This window comes from Ambystoma mexicanum, chromosome 3q, assembly GCF_040938575.1.
Source record: "Ambystoma mexicanum isolate Mex_15411 chromosome 3q, UKY_AmexF1_1, whole genome shotgun sequence".
Taxonomy (NCBI): Eukaryota; Metazoa; Chordata; class Amphibia; order Caudata; family Ambystomatidae; genus Ambystoma; species Ambystoma mexicanum.
Window position 1 is genome coordinate 786,088,056 of NC_090926.1, and position 12,123 is coordinate 786,100,178.

General features: G+C 45.7%; 1 protein-coding gene across 1 annotated transcript in view; it reads right to left on the reverse strand.

Moving 5' to 3' along the window:
- Positions 1-7,491, reverse strand: part of OTOP2 (otopetrin 2) — a 124,921-nt gene extending 117,430 nt beyond the window's left edge. The window contains exon 1 of the mRNA XM_069604547.1: positions 7,095-7,491. Within this exon, the coding sequence (XP_069460648.1) occupies positions 7,095-7,491 (397 nt within the window). The remainder of the gene's footprint in view (positions 1-7,094) is intronic.
- Positions 7,492-12,123: the final 4,632 nt, after the last annotated feature.

Here is a 12,123-nt window from a genome sequence, read left to right on the forward strand (position 1 = left end):
TGGATATCTCCTCAGGCTTATCAGACAAGACATCACATTTAAAGGCACTCCTCCTAATCGCTTGCTCGGCGGTTAAAAAACGCTGGCCTAAACATGATCTGATCTATTATTACTCACTGGGACCCGGGTTTCTTATAACATACACAGAAATGCTGTTATGGGAGGGCCCCATCTTCTGGCCAACTTGAGGGATCGGGAGCAGCACTGCTTGTGGTTTGGAGGCTTCATGGTTTGTGGCCAAGTCACAAGGCCAAAAAACATGTTGCATTCTTTATTTCTTTCTCTCATTTACTTCATCATTTAAACACTGAAAAGAACATAAGCTTTGTGTGTGCATGCACATTTGATACACCCAAAACACAACCATTGCCCATGCCAACATTTTGGGCTTTTGTTTATGCATGCGAAAGGCACTTGCCGGGCGCTGCACAGTGGTATTAACTGGCTATTGAGGTTAGCCAGTGCGAGCACCTGTGCATATAATAACAGTGCCTTTCAAATGCCTAATACTTATACACAAGCCAAAACTGTTGGCTTTACCAATGCTTGTTTTTAACAGGACTTCAGTGAAGGACACGCATAGTGCTTATAAAGCGAGTGGTTGGAGGCAGAAATGGTTGACATTTTCATTACACCAGTAGCGTGTTTACAACTCCAAAGAAGTCAATAACGTTCAGAAGACTGCTTTGAAAAAACACTGGCCGGTGCTTTGAGTGCAAAGTTTGATGGTAAGGCTTGATTAAAGCGAGTTCAAAGAGTTCACATGAGAAGGTGTTTTTTACAGGGAGGGTCAGGAACTTGGTGGGAAAGGCCATAGGGATTAGCATGGCCATGGGCAGTCAATGGGTGGGCAAATAACCAAACAACACCTACAAGCTTTGCGTGCCACCTAATATACCATTCCTCCCTATCTGTACTCTAGTGCAATAGTTTTGGTTTGTAGGTGGCATTAAAGTGCCACCTAGTAGCCCAAACTAAAAAAAACACTAATGATGATTAACATGGAGGTGCTCCTGTTGTCTGATGGCTCTGACCCACCTTGCAGTGACCCAATCATTTGTCACTGTTCTATCTGCCAAGCCTGACTGTTGGGAATGGCATGGGTACGAAAGCAAGTGAGCACTACGTCGCAAGCCTAGCACTAATGACTATGCTATGAGAGGCAGCAGACCCTGGCTTCTATCCAGATTCCTGCCTGCCTCGGATCAGATGCTTTCCCTTCTCCTGTGCAGGAGGCACACTGCAGCAGCTTGCCTGAGGCGGCTGCTCTGCCTCTGCCCTCTCTCGGTGCATGGTGTAGCAGGTCACCTCCACTGTGACTGTTTGTCTTCCCCCCACAATCAGCACTTTCGCTTTGCTGCCTACAGCCTGCCTGCTACAGAAGGACAGGCAGCAAGCCAGGAGCCTGAAGAGCTCTTCCTTGAGGTTTGAGGCGAGGTAGACTAATGGTCATCAAATTGGGGAAGGTACATATATTCATCATCTGTGCAGGCCTGTCTCAAGGGCGGTGCCAGTCAGAGAGACAAACTACTCTAGGACTCGCACGGCAGGGTGGCCTCAGAGTGATGTGTGTGGGTTATTATTTGCATAACACTTCTGGCACCTGTGGCCAAGTCCCAATGATGACGATTTGGGATGTGTGGGCTAGTGTCCACATTACTTAGCTTAGAGCTAAGGCACCTTGATTTGAATCCTAGCTTCAGTACCTTATCATCACATTGTTATTCTGGACCAATCTCTGCATCTCCGAACGATTAAATGTAAAATTATGTGGAATGTCATGTGAAACTGAAGCCACCGGCTGCTGTTCTGCCATGTGCTAATATCGTCCCATCACTACTAGAATTCTCTAATTTGGCCTCAAAAGCCCCAATGCCAGATTGTTATGCACATGGACGGAATTGTGAAAGTTAGCATGTCCACTCCTAGACGGAATTGTGAAAGTTAGCATGTCCACCCTAGAACTGTGTAAATTAGCATGTCCACTCTAGAACTGTGAAAGTTAGCATGTCCACTCCTAGACGGAATTTGCGAAAGTTAGCATGTCCACTCTAGAACTGTGAAAGTTAGCATGTCCACCCTAGAACTGTGAAAGTTAGCATGTCCACTCCTAGACGGAATTGTGAAAGTTAGCATGTCCACTCCTAGACGGAATTGTGAAAATTAGCATGTCCACTCTAGAACTGTGAAAGTTAGCATGTCCACTCCTGGACGGAATTTGCGAAAGTTAGCATGTCCACTCCTAGACGGAATTGTGAAAGTTAGCATGTCCACTCTAGAACTGTGAAAGTTAGCATGTCCACTCCTAGACGGAATTTGCGAAAGTTAGCATGTCCACTCCTAGACGGAATTGTGAAAGTCAGCATGTCCACTCTTGAACTGTGAAAGTTAGCATGTCCACTCCTAGACGGAATTGCGAAAGTTAGCATGTCCACTCCTAGACGGAACTGTGAAAGTTAGCATGTCCACTCTAGAACTGTGAAGGTTAGCATGTCCACTCCTAGACGGAATTATGAAAGTTAGCATGTCCACTCCTAGACGGAACTATGAAAGTTAGCATGTCCACTCTAGAACTGTGAAAGTTAGCATGCCCACTCCTAGACGGAATTGGGAAAGTTAGCATGCCCACTCCTAGACGGAACTGCGAAAGTTAGCATGTCCACTCTTAGATGGAATTGTGAAAGTTAGCATGTGAAAGTTGCATTTAGAAAGTGTGCCCTACAGCCTCTCCGTCAAGCTTAGAAATGTGCCCAATAGCCTCTCTGGTAAATTGAATTTAGATGTGTGCCCAAGATCCTCTGTGAAAGATGCATTTAGAAGTGAGCCCAATAGCCACTCTGTGAAAATTGCATTCAGTAGTGTGCCCAATAGACACTCTGGAAAGCTGCATTTAGAAATGTACCCAATAGACACTCTGGAATGCTCCATTAGAAGTGTGCCCAATAACCTCGCTGTGAATTTAGTAGTGTTCCCAATAACCACTCTGTGAAAGTTGCTTTCAGAAGTGTGCCCAACAACCCCTCTGTGAATTTAGAGGTGTACCCATTAGCCGCAATGAGAGTTACATCTAGAGGTGTGCCCAATAGCCTCTCTGGTAAATTGAATTTAGAAAGTTCCTAATAGCCTCGCTGGAAAACTGAATTCAGAAGTATCCCCAATAGCCTCGCAGGAAAATGAAGTTAATAATGCGCCCAGTAGCCTCTCAGTGGAAAATTGAATTTAGATATGGGCCCAATATCCTCTGTGAAAGCGGCATTTAGAAATGTGCCCATTAGCCACGCTGTGAAAGCTGCATTTAGAAGTGCTACCAATAGCATCTGTGAAAATTGATTATAGAAGTGCATCCAATAAACACCCTGGAAAGTCTCAAGTAGAAGTTTGCCCAATAGCCTCTCTGGAAAATTGAACTTAGAAATGTAGCCCAGTAGACGCTCTGTGAAAATTTGCATTTAGAAGTGTACCCAATAGCCTCCGCGAATGTTACACTTAGAAGTGTGCCTAATAGCCTCGCTGATAAACTGAATTTAGAAATGTTCCCAATAGCCTCTGTATGGAAAATTGTACTTAGAAGTTCGCCCAGTAGCCTCTCTGGGAAAGTGATTTTAGAAGTTTGCACATTGAAAGAGCATATAACCATTCTTACCACACCCCACGCTTACTCTCTCCTTTACATCACCACTCAACTAGAACACAGAGATACTATGACACCATTCGGTATAACTGTTCCCATACGAACATCCACCGCTTACTCCACATCATTCTATGTAAACACTGCTGGTCTCACACCCCCAGCCAGGCGTTTTCCTCAGGCCTAACGCAGCCACATCCGTTCCGGATAAATCCTGCCAGAACGAACACATTCTCCTGATCTCTCAACCACCACACCTACCAATAAGAATCAGCTATTACATGTGTACCGCACGAGCTGCACACATATCCGGTGCACACACGCACCTTTTGACTCTCCCTACTCTCTCTACTGATCTGAACTTCGGTTCCCAAGGGCGTTCAACCTACCAGCGCCTTCAGACCATACCAATGGTATATAAGGCGCTATATAAGTGCAAAATAACAATAACAATAACAATGGTAGTGCATGGTTAAGACGGCCCTGCCACCATGTATTTCAAATATCAGCTTTTTTCAAGCAAGATACTGGAGACGGGAAGTAACAGTTCACCTTTTACATTACGTTGGATTTGTAATAACCTGCTCAGAGTACAAAAAATACACACAAAGTTAAACGAAAAGGCAATGGGCGCTGAGCTCTGTAACCTGCAGGACACTGTTTCAGAACCACATCAGACCCGACTCAGCATTTCATTCTTCCAGAGCCAGATAAAATGAGTACCGTTTAGGTGAGCATTGAAACCCCTGATTACTTAAGCGCCAGGTTAGTTTAAAGTGCCCAAAAAACATGACTAAGGAAGAAACACAGTCCTCACATTGGGGGAGGTAGCCTGAAGAGGGCATTGGCAGGTCCTCACTTTAGTAGAAAGCATTTTGGCGTTGCAGCCCCCTCTGAGCCCTTGATTCTGCAATGTGTACAGTGAGATGGCTCCTCCTAAAACAGGGTCCATCAAGAAGCAACTGAGTATAGTTTCACACAGCATGCTGTAACAGCTGAATCATGTCGTTGTCTTCTAATTGTTTGTATATTGTAACCTTTCCATCAACGAAAGCAAGAGTTTATTGAAAACTAAAGTGAGTCATCTAGGCCTATAGGAGGCCTACTTTTGTTGTTAATGTGAGTGTCCTGGTATATATTAACCACTAAATAGCTAAATGTATCAAGGCACCATATCAGCATTCCAATCAATGACCACTGGGCAGGTTGTTCGATTGTTACGTCTTAGCAGATACAGGATTTATCCCAATTGATTTGCAGACCCAAAAGCCTACCAAAATTGTCAAATATCCCAAGTATGCATGTGAGAGATGTCAATGGGTTACTTATTTACAGCAAGACATTGTCAGTGTATAAAGAAATCTGATGATTTTCCCGTCTTATCATCATGTCCGGGTCGTCATATTGCTCTCTTAGCAAGCTGGTCAGTAGCTTCATCGCTAATGAGAACAGTATTTTGGAAAGAGGGCATCCCTGTCTTATACCTTACTGGATTTTCCATGTCTCCAATATGGTCTTGCTCATCCGAACCCTAGTTATTGTGCTTGTATGTATAGCAACATAATCCATTCCACAGGTTTCTCCCCAACCCATAGCATTTAAGTGGTACAAACATCCAAGTCCACCCCAATGTGTCAAACACTTGGATAGCGTCAAAGGACATTATCACATGATGATGGCCAAAGGCGTCGGTATTCTTAGCTTTGTGAGTTTTTGCTGTGTTTACTTGGCCATTGTTAGGCTGATTTTGATTTACATCCCTTGCTTCTAGCGATTTGCTGTTGCCTTTTAGTGTGATCTTTTCCTTTTTTGTACACATTTCACATGAACATGTCCCATTCTATCAGGGGTAGCAATTGGCAACCGGTTAACAACAAATGAACGTTATTTTTCTTCATTAAATTTGAGATTCCTCAATACATGCCTAAAAGGCAAGAACAGTGGTAGAAACATATGGATTTTGTCATTTAGAATTCTTCTGTCACATTGCATATGTTACTCTTCTTCACTTTAGGATGTGCTTTAGGATATAATGCTATCAATCCTGCCACTGTTTACTTGGATCAACATCGGACCCAATGTCCCATTCATCGGAAGCATGTGTACGTCCATCCAATACGAGGCTCGCTTAGTGAACATTGCAGGTATAACTTCCCGGAATGAAAGTTTCTTCCTCTCTGTACTTTCTCTGAACCTGGTGGTTGGCCATCACCTGATCCAGTGGAGAGGGTGACCATCAGATTGGATCAATTCTGTATGAGAATTCAAAAATGTTTGGCAATTCCATTGAAAAAGACACACAGCTCCTGGCTACACTGGCTGTTATACCCTAGCAGACTCAGTCAATGGCTTGCACAAAGTAATACAAAGATACTGGTCCCGGTATAAAGCCAATGAGGGCTTCTATGAATGCCTTTCCTTCTGGCACTGCTTGTCTATCTGGACTGGCAACAGAACACACCAGCAAGTGATTGGGAGAAGGCTCGCAACAGGAACAGTGTGGCTGCATGATATGTACTCGTTTTCCCTCCCAACACCAGTGATTTTAGCTAACTCTCAGGCACTTTAAACATTGCGAGATAAGCAAGAATACCTTGCGGTACTGCTAATGATTGAAGTCCTCTGTGAGTAGGACTGTGACTCCAGCTACCTTTGCAGTGTAGACATGTGTACCCAGCATCCTACCCATTGAAGCCATAGATCCTGACCAATGAAGCCATCAGCCAAGCTTCCTGCCCATCACACCTGCCCAGCACAGGCCTCAGCTCAGCTTCTTCCTCAGAACACCAGAGAGCCCCAGTCCCCTTCCCAGCACAGCTATCGGGTGTGAGCTCTGCGTGCAGCACGACACATCCATGTGGCTCAGATATCTCTGCGTTGCACTCAGGGGCCACAGCTGTCAAAGAAAGTCCATGCATCTGACGGTGCAGACCAATTCCTGCCATTTGGGAGGGAAGAGTGGAAGAGCGCAGATGTGTGCGATGGGATCAGTGAGTGACCACTATTATTTGAGAGGTGTGAAGAGACCAGCAGAACCAGTGAACCCAACGCCCCTGCCAAGCACATCCACAAGCACCAGCTTCCTCTAAAACACACCCCACGCTCCTCTTCCAGCGCAAACTTCAACTCAGTTCCACGTCTGGCTCAGACATTCACTCCCTAGCTTAAAAGCAGAAGACATGCATTGAGCCGCCCCCGTAACCAGCAAACGCATTGACATTGAATCGCCGTGCAGCCACACTTGCTGGCCCTTGCAAACTGATACAGCAGTTCCACTGAGCCCAGGCTGCTGGGCTCTTAGTCAGCCCAGCTCCTTTTGTAGCCACATGCAGGCCATCCTGTCTATCATAACTAAGACCAACCTCCTCGCACGGTGCAGCCATTCGTCCTTAAGTTCCCTGCATAGCACCGCCTTTGCACCCCATACTCTGCCCATCCCCCGCCTGCCCAGCGGATTCCCGGTTACCTCTCAGCCAAATTGGCCCAGCATGGGAGTCTTTGCTGACGTCACCAATGTGATGCTTTGCGGTAAAGAGTAGGTAGAAGAGCATCCAGGCGCTGGACAGGATCATAAGTGTTATGAGGAAGGCCAACACCTCCACCTCCTGAACTGCCACCTCTCCGAAGGCGCCACTGCTGACCAAGGCACAGCCCAGTAGAAGCAGGTTTATGGTGAGCAGTGCCGAGAACAGGCGGCCTCCTTTCTTCCAGGCCTCGACGGTGCCTGAGAAGACAGAATGATGGACCCCCGGCCCCTCTGAGTGGCCGTCAGAGCATCCTAGCGCCATCTTCTCAATCCTGGACCTGACCTCGTGGCCACCTTCCCCAGCACTGCCTTTTCTGGTCACTGGATCCTCAGACATGACTCTGATGACTCTGTAACTACAGAAGAGAATGCAAGAGCGTTAGAAAGATCGATATGATGTGGCATTTATAACGCGTCTGTGCACAAGTGTTTCTAGGCGCGACAAGACAAGGAGGGTTAAACAAGGGAGGACAAAATAACGATCTTACTAGGCCTTGTGTCATGCAGATCGCGCAAGTGCGGGGAAGAGGGAAGGGGAGAAGTGCCATGTGGGAGGGGCAGGGGGAAGTGCAGTTAACTCACAAGTGCAGCCAGCGGGTGCCTTCTATGTGCAGAGAAGGGACTGTAGGGCTGCAGATACAGACCCTTTAGTTCTGGGGAGCCCAGAGGCAGTGCAAGGGCAACTGGACATGCAGGAGCATGGGCCCAAGTTCAGAGGATGACCAGGTGACAAGTAGGCGGAGCAGTTAGGTTCATCAACAGAGGAGAGGAAGAGAGAGAGCGGAAGCAAAAAGGAAGGTCTTGAGTTGCTCCCGGAACTGGAGGTGGTTCTGTTAAAGTTTGAGAGAGGCAGGGAGGCTGTTACAGAGAGAGGTCCCAGCCGAGGAGATAGACCTGTCCCCAACTCTCTGCTCAGTGAAGCATCTGACCCTCAGAGAGTTGGGGAGGTGGATGAGCGGAGAGCTCGAGAAGGAAGATGTTTAGGAAGAGAAAGTTGGAGGTAGAGTGGTCCCAGGCCCCAGAAAGTCTTGTGGATGGTGCAAAGGGTCTTGAACTTGATCCGTGCTTCCAGAGGGAGTCAGTGAAGAGATTTCAGAACTGGAGAGATACAATCCCTGGGCTGGGGGCCAAGGACAAATCTCACAGTCCTGTTCTGGATAATTTGTAAAAAGTCGAAGAGTAAAGGCAGGAAGATTTGGAAAGAGGCTGTTGCATAAGTCCAGCCTAGAGAGGACCAGAGCTCTGGAGACAGTGACCTTTTCGGGGAAAGTTAGAAAAGGAAGAATAGCTCTGAGGAGGTGCAGCTGACAGTTTGACTTCTTAGAGACATCAGAGATGTGTGGAGAGAAGAAGAGGGTGGAGTCGAAGATGACAGCAAGGTTCTTATCCTCATAGGAAGGAGCACGAAGAGGGCCCAGAGTGGGCGGTCGGAAGAGAGAGAGGAAAGGAGAGCGGGAGTGTCTCACTGGCATTAAGGCAGAGATCAATGATGAGGAAACAAAATCACGATGGAATTTATCCGTATCTTGGGGACCCTTTAAGGACTTTTATGGCTGAGTGTGAGTTATGAGTGAGTTATGAGATGGGATGTTGGTCGTTGGTATGTGCTGTTGGTGTGTTGTGTGGATTGGTAGGTTTTTGTTCATGGTGTGTCTGATTGTGTTTGTGTTGTATCTTTTTGTGTTGTGTCTGTGTTGCCTGCTTTAATACATCAATAGCCACTGATTGTATAGTATATGGTGGTGATGGGGTCATTTAGTTGCAATGTATATCATTGATTGTGTATAATACTAATGTGACTGTATTTTGGTTATTCCTTAATTCTTTATATACATGGACTCAATGTTGATTGTTTATCTTATGTCACTTGAAAACCTAAATAAAATGAAAAAAAAGAAGAATGGTGGCAGCAAAAGCCTATGGACAGATGTTTGGCTAGATGCTGCTATTTGTGGTGCGGTGCGGACCTTTTGAGAGACAGAGGCTAATACAATTTGAAAGGTGGAGTAAGAGAGGCTAATATGGCTGTGGGGAGTTTGATAGACCACTTTATGTGGAATTAGAGGAGAGGGAGAACCCACTAACATTGGGCCTCATTACGACTCAGGCGGTAAGGGGTTTACGGCGGCGTAAACAGCGCCGACCCTTACCGCCTGATTCCGAGGTCCCTTAGCGCCATGGAGGTTTTAACACCTGCAGGTGTTAAAATCCATGGCGCTAAGGGACCTTGATGTTAATTACGCCATCGTAATTTACGGTGGCGTAATTAACGCCTTCCCCACTCTCATTATGCCCTATGGGGCAAAAATGGGAATGGGGAAGGGTAAATGGGGATTGGGGACTTACCGCCCCGCCAACCTCGGAATGGGGCGGTAAATCCGCCAACCACCATGGCGTAAACGTAGTTTACGCCATGGTGGTAAAGGTACGACCCAGGCGGTAACTTACCGCCTGGGTCGTAATGAGGCCCATTGTGAAGTATGAAGTGAGACAGACTTTAAGGGGCAGACTATGAGTTTGTATTTGTATTCAAGGACTTTATAGAATGCCTTTGCTTAACAACATTTTTAAAAAACGGTACACAAAGTGCGATAAAATGATAAATCAAAAAAGAGGCAATAGGAGTTAACTATTAGAGAAAATTGAGAGAAGGTGTTCTTTCAAGCGGTTACGAAAAATATAAAAGTCTGCAGAGGAGCAACTAGTAAAGGGAAAAGTGTTCCAATGTTTAGAGACCAGTAAGGAGGAAGAGCGATAATGGGAGGGGATACAAGGAGGTTTAGGGACAGAGAGAAGAAAGAGTGAGAGAGAATGGAACGAGCGGGAGTGGAGAAAGACACTAGAGAGGAGAGATAACAGGGGGTGAGGCCATGGAAAGAGTGAGTGCGAATGGAACAAGCGGGAGTGTAGAAGGACACTAGAGAGGAGAGATAAGAGGGGGCGAAGCCACAAAGACACTTGAAAACATTACAGACAAAGTGGAAGACGGGATAAAGATCAAAAGAAAGTAAGGAAGGCAGATGGATGGGAAGGAGTAATGGAGGACCATGTTGATAGTTGAAAGAGGAGACAAATAGAGGAGTTGAAGACAGATTGCAGAGGAGTCCAGTGGGAGGAAGGAAGACCAAGCAGTAAGGCAGAGCAGTAGCTGAGTCGAGAGAAGATAAGAGAGAAAATCATGAGTTTAGTAGCCCGAAAAGAGAGAAAATGATGAGCACAAGAAAGAGTAAAACAGTGGAACCAGGCAGTACAAGCAAAGTTTGGCTGCAGAGGTAAAACATCCAGTATTTGAGGATGCCAGATATTTTACCACTCTGCCAAATTCTGTGTGCCAGGCTTGAACATCTTCCTCTCTGCCTGCTTTTGTTTGCTGGTATTAACCTCCCACGAAAGCATTTTGCATGCAGTAATGACCATAAGTGTAATTACCTAACCCCATGGAGTAATATAGAAATCCAAAGTGGAGAACAACTTAAGGATCTGCATGACTCAGAATCATGAGGCCCTTAAAAAAACTGCATTTGGCAACATTACAAGTACAAGTAATTCCTTTACTGCCACTTTTCCTGCACCACCAAATTATATTTTTGGGTGGATTTACTGCTGGCGGAATTACTGTGTAGTAACTATGCCGATATTTGGAGAAAAAGTGGCGGGTTCATCTCCAGCTTGTTCCCGGAGGGGAATCCTCCACTTTACCGCCACAAATTGGAAAATTTACAGCACAGTAATTCCCAATAGAGTTCTTTGGATTTAAAAAACCTGGCTGGATTATTTACAGCTGGAATACAGCCAAACTCGTAATGAGTCCCTTGGTAATGGTATTACTGTTTGGCAGTGTTTCCAGCGGGTCAAGTGGCACAGCGAGTAGAGCGCTTGCTTTGACACCCGTGCAGAGCCTGTTAACGCAGGTTCGAATCCCGGCAGGGCCAAACTCAGCCTTTCATCCTTCCGAGGTCGATAAATGAGCACCACACACCGTGGGTAATAATAAGCAGCGCTCGGATACCTGAGGGTTTGTAGCGCTATATAAAAGCCTAATTATTATTATTATTATTATTATTATTACGCCCTAAATGTTTGAGAGAGTCTCAATAACTAATAGGGGCCACTAATATTTGGGAGGAGGAGACTGAGTAGGGGAGGCAACAAACACTTGTCACGTTATATCAATTTGTTGTTCCCACAATTGCAGGTTCAGAGCCCTCAAGTAAAATTCAATTACAGGGAGAACAATATACTTTTCAGTGTTTGATACAAGACTGCGTGACGCCCTTGAGAGCATCAAAGCAACAACTAACAGATGTGCTTCGAAAAAATGAATGAAAGACAAGGAATACGACAGACCAGGTCATATTGATACATTCTTGGAATGCAGAAGGTGGGCTCATAGTGATGACATAGAACCATTTGAGAGAATTCACAATGAGTTGCAGCAGGGCCCGAATAATTATACCGAGCCGGACTGATCATCCTACACGTGGGGGCACAGATCCAAGAGTTGGTGGTGGAGCCCCCACATCTGGTCACATCACCACTCTTTTCTATCACATTTGGTGGCTTCGTTTGCTTCTTTTAAGGGCTTAGTCCTTGGCATGACTTATTATCTTGGGGACAGGTTGCGCATCGCTGGTGGGAGCAGAGGCACCGTAAGTACTGAGTTGAGAAGATTGAAAAATGCAAATGTGACAATTATTCTAACCAGGCCTTTTTAGATTCAGTATGGCATGCATTACTAGGGAGTTCCACCTACTGCCTTTACTTTTTTAAAATTGTTTTTGCTTTTTTAAAATATTTTATTTTTCTGGCACTGTTGGGCAAGCATTCCAGGAATCGGATAGCATGTGCAATTTTCTTGCCCTTTGGCCGCCGGACTTGACAGAAGCAGCGTTTTCTCTGTGCCACAGAGTCTTTTTTCTTAAGGCAGGAATGCTTTCTGGGACTCCAGCTGTGACTCTTCCGTGGTCTG